Here is a 23007-nt window from a genome sequence, read left to right on the forward strand (position 1 = left end):
GCGAAACCCTAGTGTATCTAGGGTGCTAGCGTCAAATAAATTTCGGGATCTTATCTTGGGTGGCTTATCGGTAAGGCTAAATCAATGGGCTCGCAGAGTACAAGATGCGCCAACAATTTCGAGAATCAATCAATTCAATTATCAGCGTATAAAAATTTCATCATACTACTCACTAATTGTTTCCATCATCCCGTTACAATTATGGATGTGCATATTCAAAGCTATTATGGACACGAAACAACCAAAGACCAACGAGGAATGGAGTGAAGTAACATCTGTCATATCAGCTCGCCCGCCGCCTCCAAGATAACTCCATGCTTCAACGATCCCAGGTATCCACGCCAAACGATTGAGAGAAGAGAAGTGCGCATAAATACCGCTTTCAGAAAACGAAATTCCCAAGAGTATGTTCAAGTAATCAACTGCTTTCAGTCTTGTTGATCAGGCCATCCGAAGGCTTGACACGTTGGGCCCATTCACTACACTCACAATTAGCATTCCATTGTATATGGCAGAGGGGTTAATTCCACAGCGGAAACTCACGTCCAGCTTCCGTCATATATCTTGTGCTTCTCCGCGTCGCCATAACCAGCCTCCTCGAGAGCAGTGTCGATGATGGCAGCAGTGACACCAGACCCACAGCTACTAATCAACGGCTTCTCCGGGTCGACACCCTTCGATTCGAACACCTTGCGGAGCTCGTCCTTTGGCAAAAAGGTCTTCGTCGTTGGGTCAAGAACGTCGCCCATAGGAATGCTGATCGATCCAGGCATATGTCCAGAAGACAGTCCAGTCCTCGGCTCGGCGTCCTTTCCTGACCAGCGCCCAAACGGTCTGGCGTCCAGTATCTGGATGCCTTCGGCACCTTCCTTGTTATAATCTTGGACAACTTCCCTTACCCCCTCAAACTCAATGACCTTGGACGTGTTAAGCTTTGGGATCCGATAGGCGCAACATTCCACACTGTAGAACTCTCCGGACTCGGTCGGGTAGCCTTCCTCAACCCAGAGCTTGAAATTGTTTAAAACGTGGACCTGGCCATGCCCGAAAACCTTGAGGGTCCATGCCACCCGGGGCGCGCTGAATATGCCCAGTTCCTTCGTATCGTAAACCACCACCGTATCATCCGGGTTAATACCAAGCTCGCTCATCGCGGCGGCGAAATCGGATGCAGAGGGAAGCATATGTGGGTATGTGCTGTGACGGTCTACGACCTTGTCGAGGTCGAAAAAGCGTGCATTAGGAATGCGCTGCTCTCTGAAGGTGTCGATACCCTTGCGGCCATCGTTTGGGAGGAACCATGCCGCCGAGAGGGGTATCGTTCGGGGTAGGGTGGATATTTTTGTGGGTGAATTCTTCTTCAGAGCTTCATTGAGCTCCTTGGGTGTGACGAGGTAAGAAGAAAATGATTTTGTGGCTGCCATCTTGAGCAACGGTGATGTCGAATTCAACCTCGGAGCTCCGATCCGGGCGAGAATCTTAGTTTGTAACATCGCATACGGCGCCGTGATGAATATTTGTTGGTGATCAGAGCTGCATGTGAGACAAGACGGGGTTATAAAACCACCCGGGATCTTTGTACACGTTTGAACGATGGCCTATCGTCAGTATCCAGAAAGCTTTATTGTATGTTTGTTTGGAGAGGCTCACGGGCGTCTAATGAGGAAGTGCTCCCTGACGCAACCCTGCTATCCCTATCGCGATAAGTGCTGGATCGCTACTTCACCCGATTCTTATCGGAGTGACTGGCGACGAAATAAATAACATAAACAAACAGCTTGTGATTGACAAAGCTCCACGCATATATGGTATAGCAGGCCATCACAACAAAGAGACCCCAAAACAGACCCTAAAGTGTTGAATCTGTCTTGTCCACAGTCCCTGCCAACTCAAATATGAAGGTCACGATCAGAAAATGGAATGCGGTCGCGACTTGGAGATGGGATATCCCAGAAGACGACGTCTGCGGTATTTGCCAAGTCCACTTTGACGGCACTTGTCCAACCTGCAAATACCCAGGAGATGATTGCAGTTTATGTGAGCCTTCATAACATAACTGGATGCCCCAAATACCATGTCGGTTTGCTGATCTATACTGCCCAGTGTCCGGGAAATGCGGTCACAACTTCCACATGGTGAGAGACTACCACTCTCTAACATAAGACAACAGTTGCTAATCCATCACTAGCATTGCATCGTCGAATGGATCAAGCAAGACTCCTCGAAGGGCCAGTGTCCAATGTGCAGACAAAGTAGGTTTTCAGCCGTCCCACGTAGCTGCCAACACAGCCCTAACATACCTACTTTACAGAATTCGAATGGACTGAAACCATCGCAACCGACGACCAAGAAGAGGGAACAAACACTGCCGCAGCATAACTACTCCTATCCGACTATACGAAGCATGAAACGAGAACTGTAACGATGGCGATGGCGGGGCGGGTACTGGGGAGAAACATTGTTTTCAAGGCGTTAAAGGAGCATCCACACAGACCCAGCAAGGCGCTACAGTCTTCTATCCAACCTCAAGGCGCTTTATACCACGGCATCTGATACCCAAAGTCATTAATCCCCCCTCCCCCAGAGTTTGATGCCCAGCCCAGCACCGCGCCCAAAGAACGCGTGATCACGTGGAGATAAGAGGTATATATGAGGCCTCGCTCACCAGGTCCAGCCAGAGCTCTTTGACATCAGTTGTGCCTGGCCACCTCCTCCTCCCATCAAATCTCTGAATAACTAACCCCCCCCGGGCAAACACACAATGTCCCCATCCACATCACAATCTCTGCCTACGGGAAAGGATCCCCCAGACAGCACCACTCATCCCGCCGCCAGCCTCGTCACCTCCCCTCGTCTCCCGTACGCAAATCTGCAGCCGTCACAACAGGCTCAAGAGCCGCAGCAGGAAAGCATCATGGCACCACGGCCGGCATTCACACCCTTCTTCACCCTCGTCGATGACGCTACGAGCGGCAGCACGCACCACCCGGTAAACGTGCGGTACATCTTCTCAGACGACGATCAGGACCTCACAGACGAATACCTCGCTGCTATCTCCTCTGCGCCCTCTCCGCACTCGAGCTCGCATATCGCGCACTCCTCTGAGTCATCGAGCTTTACTTCCTTTTCGCGGCAGCAGCAGAGAATACCATCTGGTGGAGAGCCAAGGGAACCGGAACATATAACGCTACTCCTCGATCTTGATGCGAGCGGTACGGCTGTGACAGCCTTCCATTCCCTCTCCCCCTCGTGGCAACTCCTCTCCGCTTCCATCACCAAAGCTCCTACCTGGGAATCCGGCCCCGCCGCCGACGACGGGGAGGATGAGTTGGCAGCGCGGTTTATGTTGAGGCTTGAAGGGACGAAAGGGAGGGATGAGGGGATGAGGGAGAGGGTTAGGGGGGTGTGGAAGGATCCGGGGGAGGGGGTGAGGGCGGAGGATTTTCAGGTGTTGGTGGAGGAGTTTGAGAAGAAGATGAGGGTTTTGAGGACGGTGGTTGATACGGGGAGGGATACTCTTGGGTTGGAGGAGGAAGAGCAGGAGGATGGGGGAGGCGATGAGGGGGAGCATGAGCAACAGCATGAGGATGAGGGGGAAGGCGAGGACGAGAAGGATGGGCCGAGGGAGTGAGAGTGAGGAACGGACATGTGTTTTGGAGTCAAGGAGCGGGTTGTTAGCATCGCGGGCACATTATGGATGGGGGGGTATACCACGTCCTGCAGGACACAGAGACAGAAGGCAACTCTCCCATAGAAACTAGCCATGCAGAATCAGGCACCCGCAATAAAGGAGTCGTTATCACATTTATCACATAAACTAGACACAGTGCCAAATTAACCGTAATAATTTTGAAGACCTATATATAATACCCCCCTCCCCCAGGAACAACATCTCGCATCCATCCCCACCCCCCCACCTCCCGGAATTCCCCTCCACGGAGGCAAGAGCTGTCAGGATGTCCAATGCAAAACATTCCCCATTATCATTCAGAAGAGGACAAAGTAAAAGGGCCAGGTGTCTCGACAGGTATTTTAAAGGAAAAGCTGGGTTGGTATCCGTACACTACAACTAAGAGCACAACAAAAACAAAAGGAATCACCCTCCCCTCCCTTCCCCCACCCCACCAACCTCAGGACAGGAGCAGAAAAGGGAGCAGAGAGTAGTAGTCCAACAAAAATTAACGCCGTGTATGCGAAAAATAAGCGCGAGGGGGCCGGGAATCAAACGCGCTGTACAGTATCGTCCGTTCACACCGTGTGCTGGGGTGTTCAACCAATCCACGGCAGACCCCTCTTCTCAGCAGCATTGGCGACTTTGTCGATTGTTTCTTTCGAGAGGGATGCGATGACGGATTCAATGGATACACCTCCTGTGCCGGGACGGGGGGCAAGGTGGCCGTGGATGTTGTACATGATGTCGCGCTTGGCGGCGTTGTTGTTCGATTTGGGGGCCTGGTTGACGAGCTTGACGACGACGACGGCGACGACGATGATGATGATGATGATGACTGCAGATGTGTTAGCAAGTTGGTCTTCGCGGCTAATAGAGGGATAAACAAAATGGACAGGTAATACGTACGAACAATACCCAAGCAGTACCACTTCTTGCGGTTGCGCGAGCGGGCAGTCTTGATAGCCGTCCCGATGTGCTCAGTCCCCTTATCGAGGTTCTCCTGCACCTCCTCGCCCTTCTGCTCAATCATTGTGACCGAGTCCTCCTGCTGCACCACCAGCGCCTCCATATCCTGGAACAGCTGCGCCAGCTCAATCATCTGCGACTCGATCTTCTGGATCGCCGCGTGGCGGTTCTGCACGTTGCTGAGCGCCTGGCGCGACTGTCCGCGGCGATCGCTCTGGAGCAGGGCCTGGCTGAACACCTGCTGGTTAGACGTATCCTCGACCGCCTCGCGCACCTCAGCCTCCGACGCATCAGGTCTGACAATCTTATACTGCCTTGCCATCTGCGCCTGCAGCTTCTTGCGGAAGTCGCTCTCGACGTTCTGGTAATGGTTGATGGCGGCCTTGAGCTTGCGGTCCACCTTGCCGAGCTGCGGCGCGTTCTTGGGACTCCCGGACTCGGGCTGCTGCTTGATCGACTTGATGCGCGCCGCGAGGCTGCGGTACATGGTCATTGTCTCGGAGCTCATGGCGTCCAGCTGGCTGTTGGTCGCGCTCTGCTGGCTGGAGTCCGGGTCGTCGAGCGCGCGCTGCTGGAGCATGCGGATGGTTTCGAGGTTGCGCTCGATGGCGTCGATGCCTTTGTCGATCTCGCGGCACTCGTTGAGGATGGCGTTGGGGTCTTGTTGAAGGCCGAATTGCTGGCCGTTCTGGGCCAAGGGCTCCAGTTCGACGTTTTGGCCTGGGAAGCGGGTGTTAGGATGATTTCGAAGCTGGGATCAATGCGGAATTTGGCTCACCACCATAGCTGTCACGGCCTACAGCTCCTCCGTAGCGGTTGTTTCCTCTGTATCCTCCACCGTTGTAACCGCCGCCCGATGGTTGGGTATCCCGCTGGTCATATGGGTTTGACCCACCGCCATAGCTGTAGGAGAAAGGTCAGTACGATGCGACGATTTATTGGATTGGTGTGTACTGACTTGTTATTGTACTGTGCCATTGATGCGTTAGCTACAATTCTCGTAACATCAAAAGTAATATCGCAACAAGTAAGGGGTATACTTGATGGTCGAAGGAGGGGGGGAAGGTTAACTTGCGCTCATTTTTGGATCGAGGGACACCACAGCCCCTAAACTAGATAGACGCTTTGTTGACTTTGGCTCGGGTAGAAGCTGGCGCCTGATGTTGAAGCTTTCAATTGCACAGCCAAGCAATAATTAATACTGATGGCCTCCTGCTTGTCGTGTGTCGCTATCGCGTCTATTTTGATGGAACAAATGTGATGTGTGCAGCTGTGTGGAATAGCTGAGGCCAAGAAAGATCGAGGACAAAGGAAGGCTGGATGGGCCACAGAACGTTCTGCCACAGACGCGGTAAGCGAGTTGAGATATGGGGTCCAGGTACCTCCACTAGAAGAGGTACATACTCTGGAGTGTAGACAGGCATACAAGGGTAAGTAGAAGAGTAGAGAGAGTACAAGAGTTAGAGATGCTCGATGCTCGATGCACCTGTGGGTTGTTATTACACTGCCAGGAAGGAGCGACAACACCACATAAAATACCCTCATGAGTTTCCACGGCGCCCTCGGAAATATCATATCCTCTGCGCACATTCTACCTAATCCAACCATCGTGGTGCCAGAGTGGTTAATGGGTATGACTCGAATGCTTTAATGCGATAGATATCATATGGCTTCGGCCGCGTAGGTTCAAATCCTGCCCACGATGATTTTTAATATGTTTTTGTTGCAAGTTATATACAATCCCATCTGCGGCTGCAACATCTGCGGTAGCAATGCTGGCGAGGGCCGTGACCAAAGAGAGGAATAGTTGAAAGCTTTATTGCGAGCTTTATTGCGAGCTTTATTGCGAGAAAATGGGTTGCTTCTTGGTGGGAAAGTAAGTTGCCAGGATAGAAAGCCACGCTCTACACACCCCTCCCCTCCCTTCAAACATTAACCCACCCCAACCCCCCAACCCACCTCCTCTGTCCCGCACACATAAGACACCTCCTCTGCACCCCCAAATTCGACACCGCACACCCGTGACGCACCTGCCTCCTACACTGCGAGCACGCAAACCCGTGCGCCCCGCCGTCGCCGTACATATCAACATCGATATCCATCTCCATCGCATCGCCATCCCCATTAACAAGCACCAAATCGCAGTCCTCGCAGTTCGTCTCCTGGAAGCATGGCGCTGCTGATGAGGGGGTGGTCGAATGGGCGCTGGGGTCGCGACGTGCTGGGAGGGCCCAGAAGGAGTGGAGTGAGGATTGCTGCTGGGGCGGGGCGGACATGAGGGTTGTAGGTTCTTGCTGCGGGTATGTGGGTTCGGCTTGCTGCTGGTGTTGTTTTTGGGCTGAGAAGAGAAGGTTGAGTGTGTTTTCTGGGGGGAGTTAGCTTTGATTCAAAAGACGACGCGAGCCAAGCCGGCGTACCGTGGATCTGGTGCTCCGAGGGGCGGTTATCGCGAACGCGTTTTCTGGTCCGGCTGGAGAGGTGGAGGGGGGTGATTTCATGCCCGAATTGGGATGGGTAGGGGGTTGAGGCCATGGTGAGTGATTGTGTTGGGCTGGCGGACATGGAGAAGCTCTGGCTGGACATCTCGGAGTCGGAGCGCTTGCGTTTGAGGAGCATTTTGATTGAGTGAGGGTTGGTGATTGAGTAACTAGAAGATATGAGGTGATGTATTGATTTATCGGTATATTCTTTTGTAAATATCTGTTTTGTAATGATGGGATGGTGGAATTGATGTGTAAGGAGGTCTGAAAGAGGTGGCTGGAGGGAAATGTATTGGAACCGCGTAAAGTGCCATTTGCGAAGACGCGACTTGGGCTAACACTAGGGTTATTATCGGTTATCGCTGATATCAGGATAACAGGTCGACCATCCATCCGCCTTGTCAGCCTCGTGGTGCAACAGCCCGAGATCGTACGAATACGCAACTCCTCAGAGAGATATTGTTGAAGATCACCTCGGGCAATCATACTACATTCAGAATATAAGAGGTTATTGCGAAAATGTCGACCAGAGCTGCAAGCCATGCAGGCTCGTGGTATTCCTCAGCTCCGGCGACACTCTCGAGTGAGCTCGATGGCTGGCTGGCTCAGGTTCCCGACAGCATCGATGGCAACAAACTACCTGTTCCAGGTGCGAGGGTGATTATTGCCCCGTGAGTATTAACATATTCTCATATACTATGAGCGCATTCTAATTCAAGTCTAGTCATGCCGGCTACTCATATTCCGGCCCTGCTGCTGCTTGGGCGTATAAGTCCCTGGACCTCTCAAAGGTCAAACGCGTCTTTCTCCTGGGCCCGTCCCACACCCTGTACCTGTCCGGCTGTGCGATATCTTCTCAAGAATACTATGCTACGCCATTGGGCAACCTCAAACTAGACCAGGCAACCATCAAAGAACTTCAAGCAACTTCGAAGTTCGACCCGTGGAAAGCGAAGTCCGAGGAAGCTGAACACAGCCTTGAGATGCACCTCCCTTACATCTACAAGGTCCTTGCCAACACCTTCAAATCCCCCGACGACTTCCCTCAGCTCGTTCCAGTCCTCGTCGGCGCCACATCTGGACCGACCGAGCGAAGTTATGGCCAGATATTTGCGCCTTACCTCGCTGATCCAACATCGGTCTTCGTGGTGAGCTCAGACTTCTGCCACTGGGGCGAGAGATTCCAGTATACATACTACCTCCCCGCATCACCTTCTGCAAACTCGGACGGCTACAGCCTCCGTCGACGCGATAAAACGCCTACAAATCCCTGGATTCATGAGAGTATAGGCAAGATAGACAAACTGGCCATGGATGCCATTGAACAAGGGACGCACCAGGGCTTCCTGGACAACTTGGAGGATACAGGCAACACTGTATGCGGGCGTCATCCTATTGGACTTGTCATGGCAGCGTTAGAGGTTCTCAAACAAGAGGGGAAGATCTCCGCTGAGAATGGTGGGCGATTTAAGTTTGTTCGGTATGAGCGCAGCAGCGACGTGAAGGATATCAAGGACTCTTCGGTCAGCTACGCATCTGCGGTAGCCATCCTTTGATGGCCCAGAGATACTCACCCCTAGAGATAGAAGGAATTATTAATTTGCTCATTGAAGTACGCTGAGGCCGTGTCTTATAATTATGTAGAAGTTGAAAAAGTCTAAGCCTCCATAATGGATCTCTGATTCCACGGTGGGGGACAATCCTTGGTGAATCCCCGCTAGAAGCTCGTCCCGCACAGACCAAGCGCACGGACCATTTTGTTTATCACCTGAATTTATCTTCCATTGCCTCTCGTCGAACTTTTTTGCTGTCGAGGTAGCAAGTAATATCGGCGCCATGGACGTCCACCGCTGTCGCTTCGTGCCATATTCCCCGTCAACAATCAATGCCGTAGCATTCTCTCATTCGCATATCGGCAGAGCGAATAAATCTGACACCCTCCGCCTTGCGATAGGACGAGCTAACGGTGACATCGAGATCTGGAACCCGTTAAATGGCGCCTGGTTCCAAGAGACGATCCTGCGAGGCGGCCAAGACCGCAGCGTAGACGGGCTGGCCTGGGTCCAGGATCCAGATGAGGAAGACCACGATGGCAAAATTATACCGGGAAAACTTCGACTCTTCAGCATCGGCTACACTACAACGGTGACGGAATGGGACCTTGAGCGCCTGCAGCCGCTTCGCCAATCGAGCGGGAACCATGGCGAGATCTGGTGCCTGGCTGCGCAACAGCAATTGGCACCTGGTCAGCAACAGGAAAATGGGGCTTGGAATGGCCAGAACTTGATCACTGGGTGCACAGACGGTGCTCTCGTGCTTTACTCTACGGCCGATGACGATCTCCAGCTGCAGCGTGTTCTTGTTCGGCCATCGGCGAAGAAGGCGAAGATTATAAGCGTCAACTTCCAGGACCGCAACATTGTGGTTGCTGGATGCACAGACAGCACAATCAGAGTTTATGACAGTCGAAATGGGTCGTCGATTAGGAGCATATCACTTGGCAGCGGGCCATCGGGTGGACCGAAGGAGATCATAGTTTGGGCAGTGAAATGCCTGCCGAATGGGAATATCGTGTCTGGAGACTCTACCGGAGAACTGCGGATATGGGATGGAAAGACTTATACCTTGATTCAACGTATCAAGAGCCACCGACAGGATATTCTCAGTCTTGCAGCGAGTGCAGATGGATCGACGGTGTTTAGCGGAGGCATGGATAGACGGACCGTCGTTTACAAGCAGTCAGGAGGCCCGAAATCTCGTTGGGCAGAAGTCAGCCATAAACGTCTCCACAACCACGATGTCAAGACTATGACCTCCTTCGAGGGACGTGGGATGAGCTTCGTTGTGTCTGGTGGTATGTTTTACACCCCATTGGCCAATTCTACAAATACTAATAATCATTAGGACCCGATGCGACACCAATCGTCCTTCCCCTCCGGGAATTCGGTGCGGAGAACCAGCGCATGCTGCCATACCTCCCCCAAGAACCGATAGTGCAAAGCGTGCCAGCGAAGAGACTTCTGATGAGCTGGTGGGACCGGGAGGTTCACATCTGGCGCGTGAGCAAGCTTACGCAAGCCAACGACAATGCCGAATCCGACAGCGAATCCGAGGAGCGTCACCGCAACAGGAAGTTAGTGGCTAAGGTCATTATCAAAGGAGAAGCTAATATCAATTCTGCTTCTGTGGCGGCACATGGTGGTCTTCTCGCACTATCCACGAACAGTGAGGTCAAACTCTTCCAACTGAGATCACGAGGTGGGAATCAAGGAGACGCTTTGAGAGTGTCAAAGTTGGATCTTTCTGAAAAATTGTCCCGTGGTGGGGCACGACTTGTTCAGTTTTCTCCGGATGGCCAATGGCTTGTAATCGTGCGAAGAGACAACCGCATCGTTGCCACGCGTATCGTGGGTGACGTTGCAAGGTCGCCGTCAGCTGTCAGGGCCTTACCCTCTCCCGCAAAGCTTTCACGACTGGACAGGAAGGTAGACAAGGCTACTAGGTTTGGCGGTCTGGGAGACTACGAGAGGAATATCAACCGCATCGCCTTTTCGTCTGACGGCCGCATTCTGGCAGTTAGCGATCTAGCTGGATACATCGATACCTGGCTCTTGAAGGACGATGGCCCTGACTCGGATGATATAGCACAGAGTGACGCGTCTCCAGAATCATTGTCGGACGAATCGGACGGCGAAGATGCAACTAAGTCGATTACGTTGAGAGGACAATTCTGGACGCGTAACCCATCCACCTCTTCTCTTCCCAAGCTTCCTGCAGCTGCTGTTGTGCTATCGTTCCGACCATGTGCTGCATCGATAGCGCCCGAGACGGAAGACCGCATGTTAGTGGTAACGGCGACATCTGCCGTTTTTGAGTTTGAAGCCAAGAGTGGCAAACTGACCGCTTGGTCGAGAAGCAACCCCACCACAAAATTTCCCGAGGAATTCAAGGGTCTTCGGGACCAGGCCATGGGGTGCTTGTGGGATGTAGCAGACTCTAAAGAGAGACTATGGCTATATGGGAGCAAGTGGATGTTCATGTTCGACCTCTCACGAGACTTCCCACCCGAGACGGAAGCGAACGCACAACGCAAGAGGAAACACATGCACATCGCCGGCCAGGATAACCCGCGCAAGGGCACCTCCGGCGCAGGAAGTAAGATCCCCGACGAGCAGCTCACAAGCGGCATGTCACGAAAAATGCAGCGGGTAATCCACGAGGACGACAACAGCAAAGTGCGTGAGATCAACCTGCGGAACCACCGGGGCATCCTCGACGACGACGAGGATGACGACGAGGACCGCATGGACTATGGCAAGAGCAGCGACGAGGTGGGGGCCGCACAGGGCAAGTTACGTCGCGGTGGGGACGCGGAGGGGGGAGCACAGGCAGGCGAGCTTACTGAGTACGGCGACGAGGAGGGCAGTTCAGATCAACCGCCACACTGGTGGCATACGTACAAATACCGACCCATTATGGGGATAGTCAGCCTGGGTGGTGGTGGTGGCGAGGCTCCGGGCAGCAGCGGGTTGGAGATTGCGCTGGTGGAGCGGCCGGAGTGGGAGCTGGAGTTGCCACCAAGGTACTATGGGGACCAGGAGTGGGAGAAGCGTGGACTGTGAGGGAGTTCTGTAGAGTATGTGGAGTAGGAGTAGTAGGGATGGATGCACAGAGCCAGAGTGTTTCTAATATGACTACGGATACCCATTCTGGTATCCATACGTACTACGTATATAGTGAACTGTAGTACTATAGTACTATATTGTAGCACTGGGGATGATTTTGCCCCTCCCCTCCTCCCTTTTATCAAATTTTGTACTGGCTGCGTGTATCTGCGTGCCCATTTTAACGTTTTGCCACTCTCAACCAACCAGTCGCTGCCTTATGGTGGTTAGTCGTGGTTAGTCGTAGTTAGGCGTAGTTACTCCGTAGTCCTAAGTTAGTCAGTCCTACCTAGTCGTCGTTACTCGTAGTTATTCGTGCTTGTGGCCCTATAATCCAGGCATCTATTTACTAGTGTGGTGTGAAGCGTCGTCAGCTCTCCACGCCAGCACTTTCGCCCTCACCTACCAACGAAACCTCTGAAAAGGCCCATCTACACAATTAAAACTCTTTCTACTGCACATACTGCACATACTGCACATACAGACGACCTAGATATTGCATCGCCAATACTTCATAGAACTATGCGACAGAGTTATATTCTGTGAAGGCACGAAAGGTGATTTGAAGCCTGGCTGTGCTGGTGCTGCGGTCCACCTCCACCTCCCACCTCCACCTCCACCCTCCACGCGATATCACGACTCACACCCCGCGCAACCCCGAACGAACGACATCACATCAATCACCAACGACTACACAAACATCACCATCACCATAGGGAAACACCACCAGCCACGACACGACAGCAGCAGGCGACACCAAACCCGCTCGCTCGAGTCCTCGGCAACCCTCCACATCAGCCTGCACCTCATGGCGGACTCGAATGGGCCTCCGCGCCCGCCCCAGCAGTTCGACGAGGCATGGGCGAAGGACCTGCGCGTACAGTTCGAGCAGCTGCTGCGTACGAAGCGGTTAAACGAGCTCGATCGCTCGCGGTCGCGCAATGGTTCGCCCAGCCCGAGGGAGCGAGCGTCGTCATCGGATTTGCGCGGGGATGTAGGATCCAGCTCACGACCGACGAGACCGACGACGTCGAGTGGTTCGTCGGCAGGGCAGACGCCGCCGTCTTACTCGTCGCTGAGGAGGCTGTCGAAGCTGCCGTCCCCGCCTAACGATTCACAGTCGCAGAAATTCAGAAATCTATTACTTACACTATCGGCGATGCCGACGAACTACGAGAACCCGGGGTTGTTGGATGAGGCATTGCTTGCACTGCCGTTGGATAGGATATACGGCGAGGCACAGGAGGAGAGCGAGGTGCTGCAGGCTCAAGCGGAGAGTATGGGCGATGGAAGGAAGCCAGAGTGGGGGTATCAGGATTGCGTCATCCGCGCCTTATTAAGGTACGACACCCCCTTTCACGATGGTCAGTACACCGACTAACCCCCCCCCCCCAGATGGTTCAAACGCTCCTTCTTCACCTGGGTCAACAACCCCGCCTGCCCCGTCTGCATGTCCCCCACCGTCGCCCAAGGCATGGCGCGCCCCACCCCCGACGAAGCCGCCTGCGGCGCGCTCCGCGTCGAACTCTACCGCTGCTCCGCCGGCGACTGTGGCGCCTACGAGCGCTTCCCCCGCTACAGCGACGTGTGGCGGCTGATGCAGACGCGGCGCGGTCGCTGCGGCGAGTGGGCCAACTGCTTCAGCATGCTCTGTCGTGCGCTGGGGGGGCGCGTGCGCTGGGTCTGGAATGCCGAGGATCACGTGTGGACGGAGGTGTACTCGGAGATGCAGAAGAGATGGGTGCATGTCGATGCGTGTGAGGAGTCGTGGGATAATCCTAGGCTGTACACTGATGGGTGGGGGAAGAAGATTTCGTATTGTATCGGCTTCTCTGCTGATGGCGTGACGGATGTCACGCGTCGATATCTTCGGAAGGCAGATCATGCCGAACACCGCAGTCGCTGCCCTGAAGAAGTCCTCCTCTACATCCTCAACGAGATCCGCACCCTCCGCCGCGCCAACCTGCCGAAGGAAGAGCGCTTCCGCCTCGAGAAGGAGGATAGTCGCGAAGACCGCGAACTGCGCGGGTACGTCGTCTCTTCCATCGCGCAGTCCGTGCGCGTCAATGTTCCCGAAATGGTGGCGGAGTCGACGACGTCGAATCCATCTCCCCCCCCGCCGCCGAATCCGCCGTCGAGGAGCGCGAGCGATGACCAGAAGTTGCCTGCTGAGCAGCCGGCGGGGAGGCAGAGTGGGAATGAGGAGTGGGCGCGCGCGAGGGGGGAGGCGGGACCGAGGAATAATAATCTACCCCGTGATCCTACTTACTGAGGTAACCGGACTTTGGGTTGGGGTACACCGGTGGTGTAGCCTTATGCAGATATCCTTAGGTTGAGGGTGGGGTACGCAGCTAGGCCTGGAGGTAAACATGATGTGCCTGCCAGGTTGGCAATACCACCGCACAGTAGAGGCATGGTGTGCGTAATGAAGCCGTTCACACGACGGCGCTCCTCCTGTCGCCACGAACACACACAATGGGGAGGAACACATCACGACGCGCGAACTCATCTATCCACTGTATATAGCGCTAGCGACATTTCATCTCTATAGTCACATCATAGCACGCAGGTAGTCACGGGGGGGTGGGGAAGGAAGGCGTTATTTTGGGAAACATATTTTTTATTATCTTTTGGGACTTTGGGGGGATTTTGGGTGGGTGGGTCTTGATCACATTCGACGATATCCGGTTTTTTGTCATCTGGGCTTTTGGGAAACGAGAGGCATTTAGGGCAGGGAAGGGGTTGGGTTGGGGAGGGTTTGGGAATGGTGGGATTTGGGGGGTGGGATTTGGGGGGCGTATTTGGGTATGGAAATATTTGCTGGGATGGGGGGGTATTTGGATTGAAAGGGGGTTGGGGGAAAAGGAGGGGAATGAGGGGGAAAGGGGGGGATGGGGGTTGTGTATAGGAAAATATATATGAATGAGATTCTATGTGCTTTATATTATATGGGCTTGACTTTGATGCGGTTGTGAAATTAGGTCTTGGTTAGTCGGTCAACAGTTGATGTGGGATAACTAGTGCGGGATAAGGACGTTTACTGATAATTGATGATGGCATTCAAACAAGCAACGTGATAGGTATATACATAGCATGCCCGCCTCGACTGATGAAGAATAACCCGCCGAATTGTTATATCAATACCCCCAAACCCCATCCCATCCACCCACGCATCCACCAACCCAAATGCTCCCCCCCAAACACCATCTCCTCCCCTCCCAAAAATCAAAACACAGTCAACCCACACACCACCCCCCCCCTAAGCACCTCAAACACCAACCCCGGAAACCCGTACAACGTCGTATTCCCCAACCCCCCACCATTCCCCCCTCCCCCCACCCCCATCCCACCCACACCCCATCCCTCCCTCCCCCAGGCCCGGTGCCCTCCTCCCAATCCCCAAGCAAATCAACACTACTCCCCGGACTATCGCCCCAATCCCTATTAAGCACCATCCCCCTCTGTCTCTGTGCCGCCTCCTCCCCCGTCGCATATATACTCTTCCACTCCTCGTGAAGTCGGGAGGCGATCTCAGGGTAGGGGGATTCCGAGGTGGGGGGGGAGGGGAGGGGGAGGTAGGAGAGAGACCATCTGCAGCGGCGGTGGCGGTTGAAGGCGTAGGAGCCGGGGATGTTGGAGTGGAGGATTAGTTTTGTTGCGACGAGGGGGGCCGGGGATATGAGTGTTGGTCCTTCTGGGGATGCGTCGTCGGCGGCGGCGAGGGAGGAGGGGCAAGGTCGCGAGGGGGGAGTGGGGGGAGAAACGAGGATGTCGAAGCCGTGGTAGAAGTAGTTATAGAAACACTCCTTTGACATCTTCCCATCGACGGAACCGCTGTCCGATTCATCCCCCGAAACGGAGGTCCCGGTGCGGATCGACGATGCGTTGGTGTCTGTCGAGTCGTCGGTGCTGGGGGGATCGAGGTGAGGACGGGTTTGCTGACTTTCGCTGCCTGCGCGCGCTTTGTGGATTGCCATTCTTTGGTCGGATTTACGGTATATAGCATCCGGTGGTCCTAACTCGGCGACCAGTTCTTGGGGCGTTGTTTGGCCCAGGAAGAGCCAGAAGGGTGAGGAGCTCCACGCGCGGTCGAGGCGGAGTTTGCCTTCCCCGAAGATGTTTACGAGGCTTATTTCGTCGGGGTAGACGTCTTTCCCTTTATGGCTCGGGGAGTAGGATCGTGGATCTTCGAGGAGCTGGTCGTACAGCACCTTCTGCTCCTCGGCCCAGCTGTCGCCGATGAAGACAGCCATAGAGGTCGCGGGCTTGGTGGAGGGGAGCGCGAGCATGGTGGCGTAGTCTTTGTCTGGGTTCCAGGTTGAGGCGAGGACGGGAAAGGTGAATGCTATCCCGGGGTAGGAGAGGATATAGACGCCGTATTTGCCATCTCCCTTGGCGTCGGGGGGGACATAGTCGCCTGGGTACGAGGGCGCGAGGAGCTTGTTGTAGATGTGTTTGAATGTCGGGCCGGCGGAGGTGTCTTGGATGCTGGATGATGTGCTGGGAGATGCGGGGCTTGCGGGTTTGACGATATCGATGTTTTTGTAGGTTAACTTGCTCTTGGAGAAGTCGGTGATCTCGATGAGTCGGAGGCGTTGTTCGGGGCCGTCAAAGCGTAGGCGGAGCCCGTTTGTTGGGAGGCTCACGATAACGGGCTCGGTGACGGGGCTTTCGGGGGAGTAGATCAACTCGAGCTTTCCAAAGGTTTGGGGTTCGGCTTTGAGTCTTGTAACGATGTCGTGGAGGGATGCTCCTAGGACTGGGGGGGATAGGTTAGTTACTGTTCTTGTTTCCCGCCGGTGATCAGGGAAGCGGTACCTAGAAACCCCAGCGACCTTCCGGGTGTCACAGCAGCGCTGAACTGCGACATGGCCGCTGTGGGCAGTCGATAAGGAACAAGTTTGTAAGTGTATCTCAGGATGAAGAGAAGCTTTTGTCGTCATGTACGTCGTCGTGTATATCGTGTGTTCTACGGTCGTGAACAGTACAGGATCTCCTAAGGTTACAGGAAACAGTCGGCCGTCGACAATAACGGGCAGGGAAGGAGCGATAAGCCAATGATAACGACGCGCCGGCTAAACCCAAATCGGACAAAACGCTAAATTGTTTTTGGGGCCCTTCTGTTTATGGCGACGCTTTGTTTACATCGACCTTGTCTGCCCTCCCTGCCGAATTCAACCACACCGACCACCACATGTACTCTATACACCAACCCGCCAACCACTACATCACGAACGTCTATAAGGGAGAATTGTCAGGAGCGACTACATCTGAGATGCGCTAACACCTGACCTGTATATCTTTACACGTTATATTGTCCCATATTTTAGCAAACCAACAGCTTCATCGGCACCGATTACCTCGATTAACACACTTGCAATCGCACGACAAGGGTAAAGGGGACACTGCTTAAGCTAGGAAGCCTTTTACTATATCGACAGGGCTTCATCTATACACAACGTCCTATGGCAGGTATGCCGCGGCCGGCACCTGTCGCGCCTTCAAGGAAGAACAGTATGCGCCCACCACGCCCTCGCCCATCCACAGCTAGGGCAATATCAGTACGACCAGCCAGCCGAATGGACCGAAGCGGTGCAATCTCGCCAGCCGACTCAATAGCTTCTGCAGCTACAGCGGGAACAAAGAGAAAAGAGAGGGACTTCGAACGCGATAGCCCGGAGGAAACAAACATAAATGTCGTTGTGAGGTGTCGAGGGCGCAACGACCGCGAGGTTCGGGAAAACAGCGGAGTTGTTTTGACAACAGATGGCGTCCGGGGGAATAGCATCGACCTCTTGATGGGACCTAGCGCGTTGAGCAACAAGACGTACCACTTCGACAAGGTCTTTTCCCCGGCCGCGGACCAGGCAATGATATACGACGATGTCGTGACGCCGATATTGGATGAGATGATCGCGGGCTTCAACTGCACCATTTTCGCGTATGGCCAGACGGGCACAGGGAAGACGTATACGATGTCGGGAGATATGGATGATACGCTCGGCATGTTGTCGGACGCGGCTGGTATAATTCCTCGGGCTCTCTACGCGCTTTTCAACAAGCTCGAGATTGATGACGCGGAGAGCTCGGTCAAGTGCTCGTTCATTGAGCTTTACAACGAAGAGCTCCGCGACCTTATCTCTGCCGATGAAACCAGCAAACTCAAGATCTACGAGGATGCCGGCAAGAAGGGCAACGCGGCGACTTTCGTCCAGGGTATGGAGGAGGCACACATCAAATCCGCGGTGGAGGGAGTGAAATTGCTGCAAAATGGGAGTCACAAGCGTCAAGTCGCAGCCACCAAGTGCAACGACCTCAGTAGTCGAAGTCATACAGTGTTCACGGTCACCGCGTATATCAAGCGCACAGGCGAGAACGGCGAGGACTACATCAGCGCCGGGAAGCTCAACCTCGTGGATCTGGCAGGCAGCGAAAATATCCAACGAAGTGGCGCCGAGAACAAACGCGCAGCCGAAGCGGGCCTTATCAACAAGAGTCTGTTGACCCTTGGACGAGTTATAAACGCCTTGGTCGACAAGAGCTCCCATATCCCATACCGCGAATCGAAACTCACGAGACTGCTGCAAGATTCGCTTGGAGGACGGACCAAGACTTGCATTATCGCAACTGTCTCCCCTGCTAAAAGCAACCTCGAAGAGACGATATCCACTCTGGACTACGCCTTCCGCGCGAAGAACATCCGCAACAAACCACAAGTCAACCCGAAGATAGACAAGAAGATTCTGCTCAAGGAGTTCACCAGCGAGATCGAAAAGCTAAAGAGCGAGCTTATTGCCACACGGCAGCGGAATGGAGTTTACATGACGAACGAAAGCTTTGAAGAAATGACGGTGGAGAGAGAATCGAGGAGGATATTAAGTGAAGAACTCAGCGCGAAGATTGAGACAATGGAAATCAACCTCCGAAATAAGGTCCAGGATCTACATTCACTGACCGCCAACTTTATGAACCTGAGGAGGGAGAATGAAGGCACACGGGCAACGCTAGACGAGACGAAAGACGTACTTGAGCAAACCGAAACCGTCCTTACCCAAACCCGCCAGCACCTGTCCGAGGAAGAAATGCTAAGGAAAGCCCACGAGCGCACCGAGGAGGAATTGGCAGAAGTTGGCACGACGTTGATATCTACTCTGGAGAAGACCGTCACCGATGTTGGCGGCCTCCACTCGAAGATTCGCAGGAAATCCAACCTCCAATCGATAAATAGAAGCACCTGGGGCCTCTCGCAAACCCAAGTTTCCGATGTGACAAGCCTGGTCGAGTCTCGCGTTGAGGAATTTAGAGCGCAGCAGGAGGAGCTCATGGCAAGTGTTTCCGGCAGGATGCAGTCGTTTGTTCAGGAAGAGTTGGAAAAGCTTGGGACTACGCAAGCGTTCCTTGGAGAGAATGTGATTTTATTTGAAGCATCACGGGGAGAGGTTTCTCACCAGACAATCCAGGCAAAGGATACGATGGATGAGGTTCTTGAAGAAATCAAAGTCTTACGGGAAGTTGTTAAGTCCCGCGTCGGGGAAGGGTTGCAAGGCCTCTCTGGTGCTGCTGAACGCATTTCTGGTGAGGTGTTGAGTGAACTTGACACTTTCCATTCTCAGCTCCATACGTCTTATAGTTCACTTGGTCGCGACTTCAAAGGCATGTTTGAGGATCTTATCAAGCACGTTAACTCGCAGAAAGCCGAAGCCGATGACCTTCGAAATCAACTCAATGCAGCCAGCGAAGCCTTGGTGGAATCAAACTCTGCGGCAACATCCCAGCTGGAACGCGTGATTGTTGAGGAGCGTGAGCAAGCTGCTACGGATCGCGAGAACCTCCTTCAACAGATCACTACTCTTGTAATGTCTCAATGTGAGAGGCAGGATGCTAGAATTGAAGCCAAGGTCAATGCGGTAAAAGAAAGTATTAAGAGCTCTGAGAGTACATTTGAGGCATCTAGGTCTGTGTATAATCAGAATATGGATGCATGGAACGAGAAGGAGCAGAAGCTAGTGGAAGAAGTTCAGCTGTCTCGCGAAAGCTTGAAAACGAAACTGAAGGAAGATTGGATAGTAAGTATATTTCTGGATGAAATTGAAACCCTGCTAACATACATAGGCCGCCAACAAGCACAATGCATCCATCCAATCGACCACAAAATCTGTCCATGAAGAGACTATCCGTATTGTGGACGAGCAGATGAAGGATATTGCCATCCACATGGAAGCCCTGGACGACTTCGTCAGCCGCGCACGAACACAGAATGCCGAGCACCATGATAGCCACACGCAGTCTCTGAAGGACCTTTCATCGACTGTTAGCGACTCTTATAGCAATATTGGCACTCACTTTACGTCCACATATGACAGGGTGAAGGACCTGGGCGAGGAGATGTCGGCCAAGACCACCACATTACAGGATGCTTTATCACCACTCGATACGACATTACGCCAGCCTCTTGCGGAATTACGCTCAAACATTGTCAGCACTCTTCTCCAGGAATACGTCCCTACAGGTGATACTCCGCTCAAGCAGCAATATCGGTTCCCAACAACGCTGCCCCGCACGGATCCGCATGAAAAGCTCCTGGAAAATGTCCGACAACCCGCTGTCTCTACTACTCCGTTGGTGTCGCCCACCAAATACATTCCAGTGATCTTCAACGATGTGGCCACCCCAGCCAAAGAAGAAGAGGTATCTCCTCCTTTCAATCCGACATCAGACACGGCGCCAACACTCGGACTTAGGGAAATCGATCTCAATATTCACGCCGGATCGCTAAGCTCCGTACTCCTCGGTACCGACACAGCCTCCAGCAATGATGCCGACGCTCGGCCCGCATTTAAACGCAGCATGACTGCCAGTGGATTGAGGCTTCCGCAGAAACCGGCCAAGAGAGCAACGGTTGTACCACTCGAGGGGAGAGAGAATAATATAATTCCGGTTGCTGCGTTCTCACAGAGCACTGGGAGGAGGAGGAGCCCGAGGATTGGGGGGGGGTTATCATAGATATTTATTGTGGGAGTAGGTGGTTTGGCATTGATTGATGGCCTGGGATTGCTTTTGAGCACTGGCGGCTGGCTACTTTATTGGCGCAAGGGCTATTGGGGGGGGGGTTGCGTGGTGTTTGTCTTTCTGGTGTCTAGGTTTATGGTGATACCTGGGTCCTGTATCGTTCTGGGACCCTTCTTGTTTAAAGTAATACGTGAAAGGGGCTTGGGTCTCCCTCGTCTCTGTATGAAATTGGTAGAGAATAAAATTTCAATTCTCCATATAAATCGGTATGAATACTGTGCTTTTCCATGCGCATATGCTGAATAACTGTAAACTGTAAATTAATTTAAATTCTCAGACACAAGAAACAGAAATGATAGTCACTTACAGCAGTCCTCGCCATACACAGAACACACATACGACTATGGACTCAAGAGAATTGGGCATCCCGTCCGCTCTGCCATACACAAGCTTGAAATACAGTGACTTAATACTCTCAATTGTGTTAATAGGCATAGCGTAGAATATAAGCCCCTTGCCGCCTTAACTCTCGATGCTTCCTATATTTACGTTGCAGAAACAGCAAATTGCTCCCACAACGCCCGGTTTGGGTAACACCTCCAATAGTAGCTTCAATAGTACCAACCCAACAAACATATATCCCGATATTAATCTGCGTAGACGTCTGGGTCAAGACAGCATCCAGATGACTTCCATCATCAAGGGTCAAATCGAGAGAGTCAGCGCCTTCGGGACAGTAGTGAAGATAGTTGGAGGATATGGTGTGTCGATAGGTCGAATCTTAACACCAGTCGTACAGGTAGACGCAACGACTTTGCCATCCTTCAGAGCATAACCGCCGGCCTTGTTGGCCCCTGATGGGTCAATTATGTCGAAGAAAACGAGGTCATAACCTCCAACACTCGCGTGACCCTAGTACCAACTCTTTAAGACATTGTTAGCATCGCAATCGAGTCAAAACCACCAAAAGACCGTCGGCCAGGCCATACCTTGTCATGATATCCATGTCCGACAAATTCAGGGGCTTGCCAAGGGCTTTAACGTCCACTACTGCATCCGCACCTGGCATAACATTAACCCAGCCGATGTTGGGGCCATCAGCCTGGCTCGGGCAAGACGTGAATTGAACTTGGCTGGGCCCGGCATAGGGGATTGGAGAAAAGGTGTTTGTGTCCGAAAGCACTGGGACAGGGCAGCTGGAACCAGCCCGAGCAAAGACGCGAGGGTGAAGAAAAGATTCTTCATGTTGGGATTTGATCTCGAGCGGCGGTGCGATTCAACTGCGAGGCAAAGGAACAAAACAATGTCCCTGAAAGCATCCAGGAAAGCTTAATATTTAAGACTTCTCCATGCTGATGCAATGGGTGCTTTATATATTCTCCGTAAAGTTTATTTCCTGTATGCTGGCCCTAGCTGAGGTTCAGATGAGAACACGGCCGACAAAACTGACCAAGGACTCCGCAATGTAGAGTCAGCACGTCAGTACGTTAGCATCGGCGCTACTGTATTGATGGACCAAGTACTCCAACCTCAAAGCAAGAGTTCTGGTGGGCCCTGTACTCTAGAGACCACGGTATCCATCCTCTCCACCACTATCAGGTAGGAGTGTCTAAAGTTGTGTTGGGATAATGTCAATCATTCCTTTGAAGTTATATGATGCTCATTTCTACCGTTACACCTGAATAGGTAGAGAGGAAACAGGACGAGTGTCTACCAAACGGTTGCTTTTGAAAGAGGACGGCCCATACACATCTGGATGTTATATATCCCCAAGCAGGCCCAGGTGGCCATAAGATGAGTTACGTCGGTACATGCAGGCAACTGGTTATTATCCCCGGGTGTTCTATTAGCTCTCGGGGAATAAATTACCCCTTCTCTGGGTAAATTAGAGGGCATGCGACGATCTGTATGCGCCTTTGGCGCTGGTATAGGAGTAGCTGCAAGGGTAATCTTATTACTCAATACTATGAATGGCTCGAACGATATCAAGGTGAGAGAATTAAGCTCATCTAACTCACCCAGGTATCGAATTATCCTTGGCTATAAAGTTATAGTATATCGTAAGGGCATCAAAATCTTAAGGCAGCGACACTCATCCGCTAGTCCAAATAGGACCATCCTAAGTATTAATCCACTTCATGGATGAGTGACCACCAGCGAATACTCACTGTTGTATGCTTTTTGTTATTTTTTTGCCGTTTTATATGTTGAATTT

The 23007-nt window shown here is 52.8% G+C and overlaps 10 protein-coding genes across 10 annotated transcripts; 6 read left to right on the top strand and 4 right to left on the bottom strand.

Moving 5' to 3' along the window:
• Positions 1-43: 43 nt before the first annotated feature.
• On the bottom strand, positions 44-1635 carry VC83_03406 (uncharacterized protein). The gene is made up of 2 exons (XM_024467054.1): positions 544-1635; positions 44-479 (listed from the first exon to the last, which is right to left on the bottom strand). Exons 1-2 carry the CDS (start codon positions 1491-1493, stop codon positions 419-421), a joined length of 1011 nt encoding a protein of 336 aa, XP_024325844.1. The 5' UTR covers positions 1494-1635; the 3' UTR covers positions 44-418.
• Positions 1636-1895: 260 nt separating this feature from the next.
• On the top strand, positions 1896-2379 carry APC11 (ubiquitin-protein ligase Anaphase Promoting Complex; the record flags this gene model as incomplete). Its single annotated transcript, XM_024467055.1, has 4 exons — positions 1896-2037; positions 2104-2135; positions 2189-2252; positions 2312-2379. The coding sequence occupies 4 exons, from the start codon at positions 1896-1898 to the stop codon at positions 2377-2379; spliced, it is 306 nt and encodes a 101-aa protein (XP_024325928.1).
• A 382-nt stretch (positions 2380-2761) lies between these two features.
• VC83_03408 (uncharacterized protein) lies at positions 2762-3883 on the top strand (the record flags this gene model as incomplete). Its single annotated transcript, XM_024467056.1, has 1 exon — positions 2762-3883. One exon carries the CDS (start codon positions 2762-2764, stop codon positions 3629-3631), a length of 870 nt encoding a protein of 289 aa, XP_024325923.1. The 3' UTR covers positions 3632-3883.
• Positions 3884-4120: 237 nt separating this feature from the next.
• SSO2 (syntaxin) lies at positions 4121-5925 on the bottom strand. The gene is made up of 5 exons (XM_024467057.1): positions 5715-5925; positions 5598-5608; positions 5418-5542; positions 4580-5359; positions 4121-4508 (listed from the first exon to the last, which is right to left on the bottom strand). Exons 1-5 carry the CDS (start codon positions 5718-5720, stop codon positions 4270-4272), a joined length of 1161 nt encoding a protein of 386 aa, XP_024325924.1. The 5' UTR covers positions 5721-5925; the 3' UTR covers positions 4121-4269.
• VC83_03411 (uncharacterized protein) lies at positions 5926-7414 on the bottom strand. Its single transcript, XM_024467058.1, has 2 exons — positions 7057-7414; positions 5926-7004 (listed from the first exon to the last, which is right to left on the bottom strand). Exons 1-2 carry the CDS (start codon positions 7253-7255, stop codon positions 6565-6567), a joined length of 639 nt encoding a protein of 212 aa, XP_024325700.1. The 5' UTR covers positions 7256-7414; the 3' UTR covers positions 5926-6564.
• On the top strand, positions 7415-8930 carry VC83_03412 (uncharacterized protein). The gene is made up of 2 exons (XM_024467059.1): positions 7415-7790; positions 7844-8930. Exons 1-2 carry the CDS (start codon positions 7639-7641, stop codon positions 8673-8675), a joined length of 984 nt encoding a protein of 327 aa, XP_024325895.1. The 5' UTR covers positions 7415-7638; the 3' UTR covers positions 8676-8930.
• Positions 8931-12179, top strand: UTP4 (U3 small nucleolar RNA-associated protein). Its single transcript, XM_024467060.1, has 2 exons — positions 8931-9973; positions 10024-12179. Exons 1-2 carry the CDS (start codon positions 8956-8958, stop codon positions 11739-11741), a joined length of 2736 nt encoding a protein of 911 aa, XP_024325985.1. The 5' UTR covers positions 8931-8955; the 3' UTR covers positions 11742-12179.
• On the top strand, positions 12180-14520 carry PNG1 (peptide-N4-(N-acetyl-beta- glucosaminyl)asparagine amidase). Its single transcript, XM_024467061.1, has 2 exons — positions 12180-13124; positions 13179-14520. Exons 1-2 carry the CDS (start codon positions 12592-12594, stop codon positions 14053-14055), a joined length of 1410 nt encoding a protein of 469 aa, XP_024325699.1. The 5' UTR covers positions 12180-12591; the 3' UTR covers positions 14056-14520.
• A 240-nt stretch (positions 14521-14760) lies between these two features.
• On the bottom strand, positions 14761-16791 carry VC83_03415 (uncharacterized protein; the record flags this gene model as incomplete). Its single annotated transcript, XM_024467062.1, has 3 exons — positions 16602-16791; positions 15138-16542; positions 14761-14800 (listed from the first exon to the last, which is right to left on the bottom strand). Exons 1-3 carry the CDS (start codon positions 16651-16653, stop codon positions 14761-14763), a joined length of 1497 nt encoding a protein of 498 aa, XP_024325894.1. The 5' UTR covers positions 16654-16791.
• Positions 16792-16806: 15 nt separating this feature from the next.
• CIN8 (kinesin motor protein cin8) lies at positions 16807-21060 on the top strand. Its single transcript, XM_024467063.1, has 2 exons — positions 16807-19849; positions 19896-21060. The coding sequence occupies exons 1-2, from the start codon at positions 17249-17251 to the stop codon at positions 20784-20786; spliced, it is 3492 nt and encodes a 1163-aa protein (XP_024325893.1). The 5' UTR covers positions 16807-17248; the 3' UTR covers positions 20787-21060.
• The last annotated feature ends 1947 nt before the right edge of the window (positions 21061-23007 follow it).

The sequence above is a fragment of the Pseudogymnoascus destructans genome (assembly GCF_001641265.1).
Source record: "Pseudogymnoascus destructans isolate 20631-21 unplaced genomic scaffold scaffold_6, whole genome shotgun sequence".
In the NCBI taxonomy this organism is placed as follows: Eukaryota; Fungi; Ascomycota; class Leotiomycetes; order Thelebolales; family Thelebolaceae; genus Pseudogymnoascus; species Pseudogymnoascus destructans.

Coding starts and splice junctions, on each gene's coding strand:
- VC83_03412 (XM_024467059.1), top strand. CDS start 7,639: ATGTCGACCAGAGCTGCAAGCCATGCAGGCTCGTGGTATTCCTCAGCT. Junction 7,791..7,843: donor GCGAGGGTGATTATTGCCCC/GTGAGTATTAAC, acceptor ATTCAAGTCTAG/TCATGCCGGCTACTCATATT.
- VC83_03411 (XM_024467058.1), bottom strand. CDS start 7,255: ATGCTCCTCAAACGCAAGCGCTCCGACTCCGAGATGTCCAGCCAGAGC. Junction 7,005..7,056: donor CTCGGAGCACCAGATCCACG/GTACGCCGGCTT, acceptor AACTCCCCCCAG/AAAACACACTCAACCTTCTC.
- PNG1 (XM_024467061.1), top strand. CDS start 12,592: ATGGCGGACTCGAATGGGCCTCCGCGCCCGCCCCAGCAGTTCGACGAG. Junction 13,125..13,178: donor GTCATCCGCGCCTTATTAAG/GTACGACACCCC, acceptor CCCCCCCCCCAG/ATGGTTCAAACGCTCCTTCT.
- UTP4 (XM_024467060.1), top strand. CDS start 8,956: ATGGACGTCCACCGCTGTCGCTTCGTGCCATATTCCCCGTCAACAATC. Junction 9,974..10,023: donor GAGCTTCGTTGTGTCTGGTG/GTATGTTTTACA, acceptor AATAATCATTAG/GACCCGATGCGACACCAATC.
- VC83_03406 (XM_024467054.1), bottom strand. CDS start 1,493: ATGTTACAAACTAAGATTCTCGCCCGGATCGGAGCTCCGAGGTTGAAT. Junction 480..543: donor ATATATGACGGAAGCTGGAC/GTGAGTTTCCGC, acceptor TTGTGAGTGTAG/TGAATGGGCCCAACGTGTCA.
- CIN8 (XM_024467063.1), top strand. CDS start 17,249: ATGGCAGGTATGCCGCGGCCGGCACCTGTCGCGCCTTCAAGGAAGAAC. Junction 19,850..19,895: donor AACTGAAGGAAGATTGGATA/GTAAGTATATTT, acceptor TAACATACATAG/GCCGCCAACAAGCACAATGC.
- SSO2 (XM_024467057.1), bottom strand. Junction 5,360..5,417: donor AGGCCGTGACAGCTATGGTG/GTGAGCCAAATT, acceptor CCCGCTTCCCAG/GCCAAAACGTCGAACTGGAG. Junction 4,509..4,579: donor GTACTGCTTGGGTATTGTTC/GTACGTATTACC, acceptor ACACATCTGCAG/TCATCATCATCATCATCATC.